The sequence below is a fragment of the Littorina saxatilis genome, linkage group LG8 (genome assembly GCF_037325665.1).
Source record: "Littorina saxatilis isolate snail1 linkage group LG8, US_GU_Lsax_2.0, whole genome shotgun sequence".
NCBI lineage: Eukaryota > Metazoa > Mollusca > Gastropoda > Littorinimorpha > Littorinidae > Littorina > Littorina saxatilis.
The window spans coordinates 36,679,405-36,697,722 of record NC_090252.1 but is presented as its reverse complement, the minus strand read 5'-3'; the positions used below and the strand labels follow the sequence as shown (position 1 = coordinate 36,697,722).

The window sequence follows — 18,318 nt, the reverse complement described above, 5'->3', positions numbered from 1 at the left end:
CCATCACCGTAAATGTTTACACGTGGGATGAGGAAGATGAACTGAAACCAGTCAGAATATCAAAGAACTCACCAACGATTGGTGATTGTGATACTAACCATGTTGACATGTTACTAATGACTGATGGTGTAAAATATCATTACACTTTGATTCGTACAATGAGTAGACTGATGGCGAGCACAAGCAATCACAATAGTAAACAAGACTTTTGTAGGCGATGTCTCTTGCGTATTCCATCAATTCATGCAGCACTTATACACAAGCAACATTGTAAGAGCGTTGATGATGCGGTCGTGAAGTTAACAACACCACCGCCAGACAGCAAAGTGTATTTTAAGAATGTATGCAAACTACAGAAAAGTCCTTATGTTGTTTATGCTGACTTTGAATCTATCATTGTGCCATATGAAGGACCTTTACCAAAAGACCTACCTAAAACAGTAACTCTAAGTAATCATCAAGTCTGTTCATATGCATTTATTGTTGTTAGTTCAGATGGTAAACATTCTAAACCGCAATTGTACAGAGGACCTAATGCAGCAAAGAACTTCTTACAGCAAATGAACCAAGTGCGAAATGACTGCTCCAAACAACTGAATCTTTCAGACATTGTTATGAAACCTGAAGACCAAGAACAGTTTAACTCTACCACACAGTGTTGGATATGCGAACAAAGTCTAACACCAAACACAGACAATCCAATAGTAAGAGATCATGATCATGTAAGTGGGCAGTTCCGAGGAGCAGCACACAGCAAATGTAATCTACAATTAAAGTTTGATCCTAAGACTTGGAAGCTTCCAATCTTCTTCCATAACTTGCGCGGTTATGATTCACATCTGATCATGCAGGCAGTAACTGATGAATACAAAGCAAGATGCATTGCGCAGTCTTCAGAAAAGTACATGGCCTTTACTCTGAATAGTTTACACTTCTACGATTCTGCTCAACATCTGATGGGAACACTTGAGTCTTTATCTTCATCACTAACTGCTTTCCCAATCACATGTAAGTACTTTGACAGTGACTTAGTTAGAAAGGGAGTCTATCCATATGAATACATGGATTCGTGGGAGAGGTTTGATGAAGATGAGTTACCACCAAAGGATGCTTACTTCTCACGGCTGAAGGGTAAAGGTATAAGTGACGAAGACTATGAACACGCTAAGACTGCATGGAATAAATTAGGATGTAATACAATGGGTGATTATCATGATCAATATTTGTTGGCTGATGTTTGTTTACTTGCAGATATATTTGAGAATTACAGAAGAACATGTATGAAGCACTACAATCTAGATCCTTCACATTACATATCTGCACCAGGGATGAGCTGGGATGCATTTCTTAGATTTACAGGAGTAAAGATTGACTTGCTATCAGATCTACCTACACTTCAGATGATTGAAAATGGACTACGTGGAGGAATCAGTATGGCTTCACACAATTACTGCAAAGCCAACAACAAATACTTGGACGACTTTGATCCTATGAAACCTTCTAATTACATCATGTATCTAGATGCAAACAATTTGTATGGTTGGGCAATGTGTCAGACGCTTCCACTTCGGAACTTTAAGATCTATTCAGGACCATTTTCACAATGTGTTGTGCTGACAATATTAAAAGCAGGCCCAGACAGTCGAAAGGGATGGATACTAGAAGTTGACTTAGACTATCCACTATCACTTCATGATCTACATAATGATTATCCTTTAGCGGCTGAGAGGTTAAAAGTAAACCCAAGAGAACCTCCAAAGCTGGTGCCCAATCTGTTTCACAAAAAGAAGTATGTGTGTCACTACAGACTGTTACAGTTTTACATTAGACATGGATTGATTTTGAAGGCTGTTCATCGTATAATTTTATTTGATCAAGAACAGTTTATGAAACCTTACATCATGAAAAACACAGAACTGAGAACCAAAGCCGCTGATGCATCAGAGAAAGACTTTTTTAAACTGATGAACAACAGTTGCTTTGGTAAGACAATGGAAAACCCACACAAGAGAAAGGATGTTAGACTTGTTACAAGAGAAAATGAGGCCATCAAGCTGACATCCAAACCACAGTATCAAGACTTTAAATACTTTCATGAACAGCTGTATGGTATCTTAATGAAAAAACTTGTAGTCAAGCTTGACAAACCAGTATTCATAGGCTTTACTGTGCTAGAGTTGTCAAAACTGTTGATGCTTGAGTTTTTGTATGATTATTTGAAACCAAGATATCCCAAATCGAGAGTACTTTACACAGACACAGATTCATTCTTACTTGACATTCCAGCGGATGACATTTACAAAGATCTAGAAGCTGAAAGTCCTGCAGTAAAAGGAAAAGATTCTTTTTATGACACTTGCGACTACCCTAAAGAATCACCATTGCACTCAAATGTTAACAAGAAGGTTATTGGAAAGATGAAAGATGAAATGAATGGGAAGATAATTAAGGAGTATGTTGGATTGCGTGCAAAGATGTACAGTGTTGCAAGTGAGAAAGGGGTGGTTAAAAAAGCAAAGGGTGTAAGCAAACAGGTTGTAAAGTCGAGCATATCGCATGATAACTACAAGGAAGCACTGTTTCAGAAGCGAGTGTTTCACCATGACAACCCTAAGATCAGTTCCGCGCTTCATCAGATCAACACAACTATTGTAAACAAGAAATCTTTAGATGCTAATGACACAAAGCGCGTTTATTCATCACCAGAATATTCTTATGCAATTGGCCACTGGAGAACAAACGCGGCTTCAAATAGTCTGAGTGTGTAATAAGAATTTTTGTCAATCGGGAAAACCCGCTATGACGGGGAAGTGTTTGTGAAAGGGGAGTAGGCTTTGTTGAGTTTCAAAGCAGCCACCAAGTACACTTGTCAAAGCTTGATTCAATAAACAAGTTTTAATATTCATGAACCACGTGATACACCAGAACCAATCGTGGTGGAACAATATTACACAAGTCATTTGCATAAAGTGCACTCGGTGGCCGCCTGAAAAGGCAGCCTAAATATTGAAGCGTTGTGAAGCGAAGCGTTGGAACAGAGTGACCCAAGCCGCCGGTTTACCAGCAAGACCTACCGTTCACGCGTGAACGGTACTATTTTTAGAATCCTAGAATTCTTGAGAATTTCGGAGCTGGCTTGTTTCTGGTACAGGCAAAATTGAGTTTGTGTAACACAGGAAGTTGTGAAATACGTCACCCTATGGGAGGGGAGACGGCAAAATTGTTACCAAAAACATCATAGATCGTATTGTGCAGGGTCAACTGCAACAAACTCAAACCGAGCCATTCATACCTAACTGTATTTGAGCGACTTATATACCAACATTTTTATGTCTTATTTTCAGCACAGGTGTAGGAAAAATCATAAAACAAAATGTTATTTATTTTCTAATTTAACATTTTTTTTACAAATATGACCATGGTCTTTTAAACATACAGTGACATTAAACATTGTTATGTTAAAAAAAAGAAAAAAGAAAGAAAGCTTTTGCGCACAAATCAGAAATACAGGCCAAACCGTGAGTTTCTGTGGCAAAGCGCGACAGAGGAAATTGCACTGGTTTTATTTTTAGATCAGTGGGAAATTTTCAAGAACAGACGCTTGCATTTGGATGTGTCCAATGATAGTAGGTTTGGTTGTGATCAATCAGAATAATGTAGGCAGGGATGTCGTTAGGCGTCGGACATCGGACATATAACGATGAAAATCCCCAAATGTCCGATTCACATTGCCGCATGTCGGTCAGATGTCCTATCGTTTTAGCCTGAGCGTGGTCATTGTCCGACTCGATATATCAATCAATCAATGAGTCTTATATCGCGCATATTCCGTGGGTACAGTGTACTCCATTCCTTCGGACAGCGCGATATTCGTTAATTTTCATTTCAAGATACAAATCTTCTAAAAGACCGAACGCTCTCGTGTTCAGCTGACACTGAAGTTGCCAGTACCGTATGATCTTTTCTTTTGTTGGGAATTCCCGATCCGCCACAGAGATGCAGCGCACTGATCTAAACTGACTAGTGCATGCTACAGGAGTACGGGAGACAACTCCAACTGACTAAATTTGTCGTCTGCTTTTGTTTTCGATACGAGACGATTATTTAGCTTGCTGTAAATAAAACGAAAGGGGAGACCAACAGCAAAAAATCCAGGATATCCATAAAGAACACCTGCAACGGCTCGTAATTTCCGTGGTTGTATTAAGAGAAAGGGGGAATGTACGTTCTGGGTTACTGATTCCGACAGACCCGGCATTGGTTCAAAACAACCTTACTTTACTGTATTTTTTTTGTATGGATTTATGCAGTATTTTTCTGATTTTGTCGCATGTTTCATTTTAGTAAAAGTTTAGTCCAGAAGCCTATTTTGCGTTAATATTTAGGGTCTGTCGGAATCGGTGAGCCAGAACGTACATTCCCCCTTTCTCTGCTGTTCTATCCCACCGCGATTCGCGCCCGCCGTTAAGAGTCGTTTTTGTGGAATATTTCGCATTTAGGTCCCAGGTAACATTATGAAGTTTTAATACGATCAATCGGACCTATTATAAAGTTAGTGTATCAACTTTTGAACGAACTGCGCCCAGTAGTTTCCCAGCAATAAGCTGTTAAGTCGAGACAGACAGACACACAGACACACAATTAAAGTCTGCTGGACCCTAGTACTGCGTACTCAGGGACAATTAAAGTCTGCAGGACCCTAGAACTGCGTACTCGGGGATGAAACATATATGAATTATGGACTTGAAATAATGAATGCATTTTCCTTTTTTTCAGGTTAACGGATAAATATGAGAAAGTCTAAGACGACGTGGTTGGGTAGTAGGACAAATAATAGTGAAACATGTTATAATTATGTTTGGAAGCAAATGTTGAACATTGTGGGTGTACAGTCGAACCCACCAATAAGAACATTGCTTATAAGAAACATCGCTTACAAGTCAAGTCAATAAAAAAAAAATTTTAAAACTAGGGTTACATGAATTTAAAAAAAAAATACTGCAATAAACACGTCAAAAAAGAAAAGTAATAATGAGACACAACCGAAAATAAATCAAGCTTAATTCATAACTAAATAATTGTAATCATACATTTTTTTTACAGGAATGTATATGTTTCTGTGTTCGTTTTTGTTTTAATAAAAAATGTGATCAAATAATCAGAACTCTTTCAAAATACTCTTAATAAAATATATCAAATTCAATAACTTTCGTTTTTTTGTTAATTCACTGAAATACATGTTTAAATTTGACTGCATTTGAATTTCTACGAAAATACAATGGTAACAACCTTTTCCTCAAATTTTCAAAAAAATTACACTGAAATATATAATGAAATTCATCTCCGAGTTCTCCAGACTGGCTTTTCTTTCTTTTCTTTATTTGGTGTTTAATGTCGTTTTCAACCACGAAGGTTATATCGCGACGATGGCATTTAACACATATTCTTTCGTTATGTGGTATATTTAACATTCGGCCTTTCTGTATTGGCAATTTATGATTTAATGTTCTAAAGCGTAAAAAAGAGAGTGCTAGGTTATTGGGTAAAATGTTCAAATAATTTTCAAATATAAATGTATCTTTAAACAATCTATAATTCAAACAAGTTTCTTTTTCATTTAATTCTGAAAACCACGATTGTATACATTGATCTTTTAGGCATTGCAACGTTTTTAATTTAAACGATTTTTCGGAACATCGTACATTTAACTGGTCATGCCGAAAACCACGAAGACCAAGAGCATTTGAAGTTGTTTCAACATGTTTTAAATATGGTGCTTCATATATGTTATTTACATTAGAGGCGATGCAAAAAACGGTACAATAAATTTGAAAACTTATTACTATTATTACAATCCACCAATTTACACCAAAAACTAAACATTCAATTTTTAACTAGGACATCTCTAGTGGAAATTTGCCTAATTCGCCTAATACCATACACGTTGTGGTCGACTTTCTCAATTTTAAAATAATCTTATAAAAACGAAGCTGCAATTTTGTTGCTAAATTTACCAAATATGGGCCCCATACTTCACAGCCTAATAACATAATCGGTGCAACTATTCTATCAAACAATTCAGTTTGAATATTTATGGACAACGACAATTTTCTACACTTCTTTGACACACTAAACATCGCTCGAGAGGCCTTATCATATAACAACTGTTGTGCTTTATTAAACTTATTATTATATACTGTTCAAAAAAAAGAAACGCATAGTGGCTACTTGCCAAATTTGTTTTATTTTTCGAAAAAATTAACAGAAAATCCAATATTTAGATTATTTGTTTGAAATTTGGTATGGACACAGTTGAATGCACACACAGTTCATTTGCATCTTCAAATCAATCAGTCAATAAATACGATTGGGTGCCGAGGCTGTCAAGTCAGTAGGGGGTGTGACTGCCTTGAGCAGCAACAACTGCCCGGCACCTTCTGGGCATGGACTGGATCAGATGCCGGATATCTTGCTGTGGGATGGTGTCCCACTCCTCCTGAAGTGCCTGCAATAGATCGCGGTGATTTGCCGGCGCTTCTTCTCGCCTGCGCACACGTATGTCCAATTCATCCCAGAGGTGTTCTATCGGGTTCATGTCTGGCGACATGGATGGCCAGGGAAGCACCTGGACATGGTGGTCGGTGAGGAACTGGGTGGTGAGTCGTGCTGTGTGCGGGCGAGCGTTGTCCTGCTGGAATATGGCATCCTGGTCAGCCAGAAGAGGAAGGGCGTGTGGGCGCAGAATTTCCTCCACGTATCGCTGGGCAGTTATGCGCCCTTGGACGTGCACCAGGGTGCTCCTTCCAGCGGTATTGATCGCCCCCCACACCATGACGCCTCCACCACCATGAACGGGTGCCTCATCCACACAGGTGGGCGGGTAACGTTCGTTTACTCTCCGGTAGACCCTCCTCCGACCATCATGTCGCTGGAGCAGGAAGTAGGACTCGTCGCTGAACCACACGTGTCTCCAGTGATTCCGGACGGTCCAGCGAAGGTGCTGGTTGCCCCACTGCACTCGGTTCTGGCGATGGCGGCGGGTGAAGACAGCTCCTCTGTGAGGTCTGCGAGCTCTCAAACCAGCTTCATGCAGGCGGTTCCGCACGGTCTGGTCCGATAATCGGTGTGGCCCGGGGGGAGCCTGGACAGAAGATGAGGCCGACAGGAAACGATTCCGGAGGTGGCGGAGCCGTATGAAGCGGTCGTGAGCAGCAGTTGTCGCCCTTGGTCTTCCCGCTCGTGGCAAGTCAGCAACGGAGCCAGTGGCTTGAAACCTGACCCACAGTCTACTGATGGTGCTCTGGGACACGTGGAAGTGCCTGGCGATTGCACTTTGACTTTGGCCTGCTTGTAAACGACCCAATGCAATTTGGCGGTCTTCTCTGCTCAATCGGGCCATCTTTCGTCGCTGAATTGTCGTCTGATTTCTTTGTGACGAACAATCCGCTTTTATGGGTTTTGGAAGACATGGTGAGAGCTCAATATTCCCCGAGTTTCACGAGATTACACTGAAGCATGACGAGTGGTCATGCCAAATGAGCAATTTTGACATTGTAGCCACTGATAACGCATGCGTCACGTGCAGAGCTCACTTGTGGCAATGGACGAAAGGTCGACGACCAGATAAACATTTTCTGCAGTTTGGTGGATATCCTTGTAGCCATATAACTAAATTAACCAAATATTACAAGCTATGCGTTTCTTTTTTTGAACAGTATAATTAAATAAATAAACCCAAATATTGAAAACTAAACACGACCTCAACTAATTCATCTTTATATTTAAATAATGGCAATTTTCGTATTTTACCTCTTGAAAGAACAACTATTTTCGGTGTATTGGCGTTCACCCGCAAATTCCACTGTAAGAAAGGACATTTATTTTTCCCACCAAATGCCTTCTTTCTTCCACTTAAAATTCTCCGGATAAGAGGTACGCCGTTATAAGAAAGCGCCTGTTATAAGAAAAGAGTTTAATCTCCCTTGGCACATCTTCCTCAGATATAGGAAAAGACCACTCAATCTAGATCTATGTGTTTTGCAATGCTTGCACCGGATGTGAGCCAGACTGACTAGAAGGGCTAGACAGAGAGAGAGAGAGAGAGAGAGAGAGAGAGAGAGAGAGAGAGAGAGAGCGAGAGAGAGAGAGAGAGAGAGAGAGAGAGAGAGAGAGAGAGAGAGAGAGAGAGCGGATTTGTTCTTCGCTGGGTGTATGCAGTGCCTTGGCATTGCACTTCTACTTAATTATTATTATTATCTAAGTTACTGAGACATCCCAGTACACTAAGGGATTTATAGAGCAAATCGAGAAAATTCATTATTGAACGAAGCGCATAGCGCTGAGTTCAATAATTATTTTCGAGATTTGCTCTATAAATCCCTTAGTGCACTGGGATTGTTTCAATAACGATATTGTCAGTACCGCCAGAGAAAAAGGAAGATTCAAAACGCACATTTTGCTACGCGCATTTGGATAGGCATAACTGTGTGGTCAGGTCGTGTAAGATCTACTTTTGTGTGGGCTGTCTGAAGTGTGTCGTGCTTTCGTCACACGCTTTAATTTCTGTTGGTAAATTCCAGTGTAGCGTTAAGCTAAAATGTGATGATCTTTCATAGAGACCTCATTTGAACTCGGAGAAAGGACTGTGCTCTTAGTTATTTGCGATTCGAAACATTCAGTCGAGCTTCGACGGATTGACTGTGCAGAGTGATGTCCCTTGAATTGACTCCAATGACTGGTCGACGGTTAGCACATTTTCAAAATAAATGTGGTATGTTTCTCGTGTTGTATCTTCACTCATCGGGGATTCTGGTACTAAATATGAACGGTAAACATGCTCTGAACCCTACACGTATTATATCCCCATCGTTTTTTCGGTCACATTTGCCCAACATGTTAATTTACTGAGCGGGGTTTATGTCGTCTGCTAGGCTAGGGCAATCGAACCACTGCAGTCTCATTTCAAAAACAAAAATTGCTCGTCACGTTGCATTGAGTCTGCACGCATGAGGCAGGCTGGTAATAAGTCTTATACATGGTAAGAACGTTCTGAACCCTACACGTTTTCGATTCCGATTGTTCTTGTCTTGAAATAATAATTCGGAAACCATTCATTTACTGAACTGATGCATTCGTATTTCAGTGTAGTCTGCTACGTATGACAGAGTCGATCGAGTCAGTCGACTTCCAAATGCTGGTCTGGCTGGTAGGTTATCGGAATAACACTTGTGTTTTCTGTTAGCCGCTGGGAATTGTATACTAACTCATCATTTGATAATGTGGATAATAAGCTACATTCCACAAACATGGCATAATTATGAGAAGAATCTTCGCAAGTCGAAACTGAAAAATTAGACACGGCGGGTTCTATTTTTAGATCAGTGTGCTCCACTGTGGCACAGGCGCATGGAATCTGTCAGAAAAAAAAACACCGCAGGAAATGTATGGTCATTTGGTAATGTGGAGAATATAAGCTATATATGTCATTAATTAATTCTGAAGATGAGAGTACAGTCTTGCTTAGGCAAAGGGCTGAAGAATACGCTCTGTGGAAAAGTTAGCGCACTCCAAGAGTGCGCTAACAATTTTAAGCGCATCCCCATTAGCCAATCAACTGGTTAACTTAAAGGCATACTAACGCACTCCCGTGTTTACAAAGTGTAGTTTGCCCACAATCGATGTCAAACGCACCATAAGACCATATAATGACGATACGTCACCATGCGCGGACCATAATACATGCATTACAGCTTGTTCTAGCCTCTGAAAAAGTGAGGATGTCAACAAAGCCGCGGTGTTAGCTCCCTTGCATCAACGTTACATGTGTTGCCAAATCTATAAATAGGACCATCTAGATCAAAATAAAAATTCAAATATCTCAACATTTAAGGGCTCCTAGACCACAATATTTTGCAGGGAACTTAATGTAGTCTGTCTCCAGCTCTGGGTAAAGCAATTAGCGTGTAAATTCATCAGCTTTCTATGCCTTTAAAGAAAATATATGTATCATTACGCATTCCGCTTACCATGACGAAACCGACAACGGCGTCTTGGCCCGTGCGTTTAGTTTCACTTTCGTTAACGTGATGGGAGGGAAGACAACTGTTGCAATAATTCGAAAGAGTAGCGTCCCATGTCTGGACTCTTCAGTTGGAATAAGAAGAAAAGTCACACACGGAGCGGACGACACAGCCGAAAACAAGAACAAAAGAAACGATTATTGCAATGTTATTTGTATTGATACATCTTAATGTTTCTTTGATACATTTTAACCACGCAAGTGTTGAATAGGCGCATGCAGAACGTTCGATATGTACAGAATTTTCAGAAAGTGAATTTGCTGGAAGAGAAGTGTTTGCGTGCATCTTTCTCTGTCTGCAGATTCACTCATTCCGATTCATTTCTTTGGTTAAGAATTTAGTGCATCAAACTTGGAATAAATCACACATGAAACTGACATGTGTAGCATTAAGTTGTTCAGTAACATACTGGTTATAAAGAAATGTATGAATAAACATGCGTTCGCTGAGTTTTCACATAACATTCAGGGCTCGTTATTTCTGTCGATGTAACCACCGCTCGTTAGCAGATCAAAGGGAGCAAACGTAAACTTTGACCCATAACCTTTGAACTGCGCACAAAACGCTGACGTCACCACATAAAAAAGTACCGATAACCACTAACACTAACACTCACACTGTACACTTAACCAGTCTAATAATAATGGAGATGACGACACATGGCATGAAAACAGCTAGGTTGATGTGTTGTCTGTCTGCGGTGTTTTGTTTATCGTGACTATATTTTTACGAATCAGTGCATATCAGGCGCATGCCGTCTTGCTCGTGCCTTCATGGACCCTTCATGCGTAGTTGTGTGAGTATCAAATCGATATAATTCGCAGCAAGATCGGCAGGGATTCATAGAGCTGGCGGTGAAGATCTTGTGACCGGGGTGATGCCAGAGACTGGGGACAGCAGCAGCTGTCCTGTGTCAAGTCACAGCTAAATCCAAAGTGTGACCGCCTTTGGCAGTTCTCTGCCAACACGTTCGATGGAGATGATGACTAATGATATAAAAACAGACCCATACGATGAAGAAATGCACAGCAAAGCTGAGTGAGCAGTGTCGATTGTCCCAGGTATACAAGATCAGTAGTGTGCAAGCGACGGGGGCAACACTGCTCGCAGACAAGAACTTCAGTCCAATTGACATTAGGAGTGTCACCAGTCACAACACTGTTAACTCCCTGCGGACGTACCAAAAAACGTCAACCGCAAAAAAACTAGAGATGGCAGCTGCCATGTCATCCTAGCTCACAGAGAAGAGGCAGTTGGCATTGCTCCCAAGTCATACTTCGCGGGGAGAACCAGCCACCGGCGGAACTTTGAGAGGAAGCGGAATCGAACGCTGTCGTCTCGTGGCATCGGCGACTGTCACAAGCCAGCAGACTATCCAAAAGGACGTCGAGCTCAGCAGCGAAAAAGTAACAGCTCTTTTCGACCCGGAATTTGAACCTGCCATGGCTCCAACCAGGCAAAATCAGCCAAGAAATCCTGTAGGCTATTCCATCACTGTGACCTTTCGAATGCGACCACTAACTGATTCACTTCCATTGACATTAAAATGCGCACGCACAACACAAATGTGCAACAGATGTTGAGAAGGCTCTTCCGAGAATTGTCCGTTCCAATTTCGGACTAATTTGTTTTGTTAGCATTTTCGAGTGTGTGTTCTGTTTGTTTTTGTTTTCATGTTAATATGCACAGAAAAGGAAGGAACAAGTTGAGAATTAAACTTTTTTGGGAAAGATGACTTGTTGAAAGTTGATAGCTGAAAGTTCTGGATGTTTGTTCAGTTGTCTCCGAATTTACCTCGTAATCAACCAAGCCAAAATGGCGACATTTTATTCGCAAGGTCGCTTCGGGTATTATTTTTGTCACCACGCACGGGTAATAAAACCGTTATTACTAATATGCTGACTGTTAACAAATGATAACAGACATGTCTCGAAAACTCCATCAAAAATCGCCTAAAGGCTCATTTTAATATATATTTTCTCGACATGTCTGTTATCATTTGCTAACAGTCAGCGTATTATAAATAACTCATATAATATAAGGGAAATGTTGTAAGAATGAATAATGATGTTTTTTTTAAGGATAAGAGTTTGTCAAGTGCCAAAGACTATAGGAAAGATATCATTAATATGAAAACTGATGTACCATGTTCAGGAAGATTTTGGAAGAGAAAGTTAAACGTAGAAATAGATGAACGGTATTGGATAATTGCCTATCAATCAACACAAGAAACAAGATTAATAGTATATCATTGGAACATTATTATCCTGTGTAAAATGAAAGTAACATAAACCAATAAGTGTAATGGTTGTTTTGATTCAATTGATTGTATTGAACATTTCTTTTTTTAAATGCCCAGTTGTACGCATATTTTTGAAGTTTATTGAAACATTTATTTTTCGTATTTTGCGAATTTAATTTGTTTTGAAAGTCTTGTTTGGAATGGATACCAACGGGTAAAAAGAAACAAATGCATAAATTAAATCACATTATTTTTATTGGAAAGATGTGCGTTAGTATATAAGTATAAATCCGCCCATAGGGCGACCATTGCAAAGAGGGGTTTAATGGCCACCAGTGCTATATATCCGTTGTTTTGTAATTACATTTGCTAAGTGACCTACATCCAAACGTCATGAATTGACTGTGAAAATCAGTCAAGATTAAGATATAGGTGTTATACATCGTCGCCTTAATGATGAAAATATGTTTACACTCAGTTAAAACAATATTTGTATAAGTATCGTGGTTGCCCCTTGACTGCCTTATGACGGGTATGCCCGTCATGCGCTTGTGCAGCCGCAGCGCCTTAGGACGGGTTTACCCGTCTTCTCCGTTCAGGAATTTTCCAGAAACGCTACGTCACTGCTGACACACAAATAGCAGCCAATGGCTTGGAAGGATACCTCATTCTCATGAATAAACATAAATGGTGACGCGGTTTTGCGTCTGAAGGCTATTTTCGGCCTTGGCGACAGGGTAGGGGAGAGAAATCTCGACTCGTCAAAATGGCTAACGGTGACAGTCGACCGGGCCCTTGTAGGGAAAAACAAAGCCGAACTGACGCTACAGGCGGTGCAAATGATTATGGATACTGACAGGGGAAGGGGGAGATCTTCTTTCGGACGGTTCGTTGGAAACAGGTAGATGACAGTGATTATAATCCTTTCTTGGAGCAAGCAAAACAGCCACCTGTGTTTGATCCACAGGCACAGGAAGATGCGCCTGACTTATTTTTCAAAAGTTCATATTTAAACATCATTATAAGCCAAACTAATTATTATTTCCATGATTAGACACTAAAAACAGATTCTTGTTTCAATTTCCTTTAAAAGATAACATAGGTTTATACCTACCTACTGCCAGTTTGGAGCTAGAATTTGTTTGTGAATTATTACACCCCGAACTCCAATATTCCCTGGCAGTCAGGCATGCACATACGCAAGTTTTGATTGGCAGGCGGCGAAAGGGTTTCTGCAAAGGTCGATCTAAGTCTCAAAATAACTTATTCAATGTTGTGCTCAAACGGTAAATCCCAACTTAATGCGATTTACAAGCACTATCTTCTCGATAGCGCATGGGGTCGATGTGCCCACGAAAAAGATCCTGTAATCGATCAGAGTTCGGTGGGTTATAGAAACACGAAAATACCCAGTTTGCTTCCCCCGAAACCAGTGTATGGCTGCCTGAATGGCGGGGTAAAATGATCATACATGTGAAAAACCCACGAGTGAACGTAGGAGCATAGTTGTGGGAGTGATGTGCTTGGCAATAAAAACAAAAAGAGCTAATTACTGCAGGTGTGTCTGAATTACATCACAGCAAATGTCCCCTAAACTTTTAAAGGTCCAATTCGCCAAAAACAACATTCCCCGAAATAGCGCCATACTGTTACCCTAAAAAAAAGTAATGCTTTGTTTAACTAAAAAAGAAAAAAGCGTGTATCTTAATCCGGCCGTCCGCTGAATTGATAAACGTGGTACGTGTATTGAACCGACTCATGACCGGAGACTCGGAATGTGACACTGAGACATAAAGGTCTTGCCAAGCGTCATTCTCGCACTCGGAATTATTCGAACGTATGTCCAGGTTTTCCTGACTAGGCTCTAGAAGGCTCTTGAACGCGTGCTCCGCAGGGTTGAGGCTAATAATTAGTATCTCCTGTTCTGAGTTTCAGTGGTCGTTTTCCGCAAACACACACACCTAAAGTGTGGATGGTTACCTAAGAGGCGGCACTGGGTGTAGTGCCTTTCTAGTGCACTTGCACTACAACAGCACTGGGTGCAGTACTCGCTCCGGCATCGAAGAATTTTGCACTAAAAAATGCACAAAATTTGACCTATTTCGTCGCCTATAGAGGACGGAAAGAATGTCATTTTGAACATTGTTATGACATTCTTTCCGTCAAAAAAGTCAATTTAACGGTGTTAAATGAAGCGACCATCCACACAATTAGGTTGCCATCCAGAGTTTAGGTTGCCATCCACGTGTGGATGGTTGCCTTATGGTGATTTAGGCAACCAAACCTGTGGAAACATGGGTACACACACACACACACACACACACACACACACACACACACACACACACAAACACAAACACACCCACACCCACATACACACACGCACGCACACACTCACCCATGTACATACACAAACAAACACACGCATGCACACACACATAAACACACTCACACACACTCACAAAACACACACTCACAAACACTCATATATACACACACAAAGTCACTCACAACCACACACACACACACACACACACACACACACACACAAGCACACACACACACACACACACACACACACATACATACATACTCCGATACATTAACACACTCACTGATATGAACGGTTTCAGCAGTGAAGAACTGACGACCAGGGAGAAACATGACTCTGTACGTGTAACGACCATTCTGATCAGGTAAGGTATGATTGACAAGACACGTGGCTGAACCTGTCGGTAAGGTGTTGGACGTCATGGCTCTCAGGCTGGTCACCGCTACTTCGCTTGTATTCTGTTGAGCAAAACTACAACATTAGTTAACCAGAATAAAATCAATAATAATATTCATATTCTAAACTTGGCAAAAAATTTCTTGCAACAGGATATAAACCCAAATTAAAACATTAATTATTTTGTCATTTCATTAACACGTGATATAACAGTTAAGGCAGTTGCCTTTACCTTCAGGGTCACCTTTTGGATTAAATATTTCTTTTACAGGGATTACGTGACCGCCGCTCAAGTAAGGGTACCCTCAAAAATCGACCAGACAAAATAGGAAGGGCCGAATGAAACATCGACATAAAATCACAATAGGCAAACCTTTGCAACTTTTACATACGAGAAGATAGTCAAACCCATTATGTACCCAGAACAGATTGATTTGTGTTGTTACCTTGCGTATTGCGCGTGCTATGCTATTCCTACTGATGCAGATGTCGATCGCAAGAGCGGTCAAAAACGGGACGTTTTGCGTCCATTTTTATGGGTATCATATCAAAAAGCGCTACCTTTTAACAATGACCTGGTGGATTGCTTTAAAACTTTCAGAATATTAATTTTTACCAACATACTAGAGATACTTCGTGCGAACGTTTGGATCGTTATTGTTGTTTATTTAGATGTGACGCAATGTTTTAAATTTTTTTGTTAAACTCGCCATAGGATTGTTAACTTGTGTCCACAAAATTCATGAATGTGCATGCCTACAGATACATGATTGAAACAGATTCTGTCTAAGTTGTATTTGCGTGTAGCCGCTGGCGTTAACTTGCTTGTCATGCAAACACATGAGAAAACAAGTCGCGTGAAGCGATATAAAACCATTTAGTCAAGCTGTCAGCATCAAAGTAAATATTAACACCAAAAATCAGTCATCGCCGAGACTACGAGACTATTTTAAGATAGTTTCGACTAACCACACCAAAAGACCCAGACGGGTGACGCGCGTCTCCGCGTAGCGTGCGAACGCGTTACTTACTTAACCTATTTTCTGTAATTCTGGGCACATTTTTAAAGTAAACATATTATATGTATATATTTTTGGATTCAAAAGAAACTAAGGAATACGATGCATTCATGTTTAAATCTGTTAGTAACAATTCGATTTTAATGACAATTCTAATGAGCTAACTAATTACCTATTTTTTAAGCTCCAAAGCTGAAATGCAATTCCATAGTCCAGACTTCGTCGAAGATTGCTTGACCAAAATTTCAATCAATGTGATTAGAAAATGAGGGCGTGACAGTGCGGCCTCAACTTTCACAAAAAGCCGGATATGACGTCATCAGAGATATTTATTAAAAAAATGAAAAACAAGTTTGGGGATATCACACCCAGGAACTCTCATGTGAAATTTCAAGAAGATCTGTCTAGCAGTTTTTTCGGAATCGATGTATATACATACACACACACACACACACACACACACACACACACACACACAGACATACACACACACATGCATCACCACCCTCGTATCGATTCCCCTTCTATGTTAAAACATTTAGTCAAAACTTGACTAAATGTAAAAATGGGACGTTCACGCTGTTTCGCTGCGTGCCTCTTAAAACATGCTATGGTCCCGCTTGGCTGGGCATCGCTGTGGCACCAGAATCATTGCTTAAATATCAAGTGTGTTTACTGGCCTAGCAAACTTGCGTCAGTGCTTATACGCACATACAACTTTCGCAGTGTGTGTATCAATCATTTTTCTAAAGACATGCAAAGTCATAACATTGTTGGACACAAGTGAACAATCATATGAAGAGTTTAAAAACTTATTTCAAAAAAGTGCATAACATTTTAACACACAACTGTAACAATCCATAATTTTGCACGCAGAATCTCTAGTATGTTGGTAAAAAAGATTCTGAAAGTTTCAAAGCAATCCACCAAGTCATTGCAGCCTTTTTGGTCATGATACCCCAAACAAATGACGCAAAAAGTCTCGTTTTTGACTGCTCCTGCGATCGACACCTACATCAGTAGGAATAGCAAAGCACACGGAATACGCAAGGTAGCAAAAAAATAAAAAAAGGTTCAGGGTAGACATTTGGTTTGTTTTTCTTCTCGTATGTCAAAGTTGCAAAGTTTTGCCTGTTGTGATTTTGTGTCGATTTTTCATTCGGCCTTTCCGTTTGTGTCTGGTCGACTTTGAGGGTACCCTTCCTTGAGCGGCGGTCACGTGATCCCTGTAAAATCAATATTTAATCCAAAAGGTGATCCGGAAGGTTAAGTGAACGGCCTTTACTGGCATATACAGTTTTAATGACACAGAGGTTAATGTTTTAATTTGGGTTTGAAATCTGTTGCAATAATTTGTTGGCAGAGTTTACTTTATTAGTTATAAAGCAAAATATAACTACCATTCTGATTCTATTCAGTAATGTTTGAATACGACTGATATTCCAAACTCGACCAGCTGGATATATGATTAAGATTGTTTTCCTAATTCTAATTCTAATAAGCATACTTACTATGCCTCACAATTGCCTAAATCTGGAGCCTAGCTTCGGTTTTACCAACGACTCCAAAAGAGTTTTGTTCACTTCCGTGTATGGATACATTAACCTCTGGCGAAAGCCCCGCGCATGCTTCCTCTAATCCCGGTTGCTAGACTCTCGGTGGAGTACCAGCACTTAACTTGAGTGGAAGAGGGGAGGCAGGGCGGGTATATATGTGAGACATGGTAAGTATGCTTATTAAAATTAGATTTAGGAAACAAATCTCAAATTAATCTCAAATTAATTGCACATACTTGTGCCATGCCTCACAATTGCCTCAGAATGAAATGAAATGGAAGGAGGGACTCACTTAACGCTGGGAAACCAAAGTGATTTGCTGCTGTGCAACCACCAAGGACTGGATTCCGAAGGAACTATCGATCACTACGTAGACTGCAGGAGTCTGGTAAGTAGAAGTTGAGGTAAGTATTCTAAGACTTCCAATAGGCCGACTCAAAAATGCTTCTCAATGGACTCAGGACTCAGAAATGTTTTATTTTAGGCCATAGCCCATAAATAGGATGAAACACAATTACAAATAGAAAACATTTTCACAGGCAATCTGCTTTAACGGTTCAATCTTAATATACATGTAAAACTGAAACAAGACCATCTGACAAAGATACTGGTTTTCCTTGACAGGAACGTAATATAAATGTACACTTCCCACATCTCAACCAAAAACAACTTCTTTTCTTTTTTTTAGCCTTAT

At 40.2% G+C, this 18,318-nt stretch overlaps 1 protein-coding gene across 1 annotated transcript in view; it reads right to left on the bottom strand.

Moving 5' to 3' along the window:
• The window catches only part of LOC138972297 (uncharacterized), a 40,218-nt gene extending 25,114 nt beyond the window's left edge, over nucleotides 1–15,104 (bottom strand). The window contains exon 1 of the mRNA XM_070344993.1: nucleotides 14,937–15,104. Within this exon, the coding sequence (XP_070201094.1) occupies nucleotides 14,937–15,075 (139 nt within the window). The 5' untranslated portion in view covers nucleotides 15,076–15,104. The remainder of the gene's footprint in view (nucleotides 1–14,936) is intronic.
• Nucleotides 15,105–18,318: the final 3,214 nt, after the last annotated feature.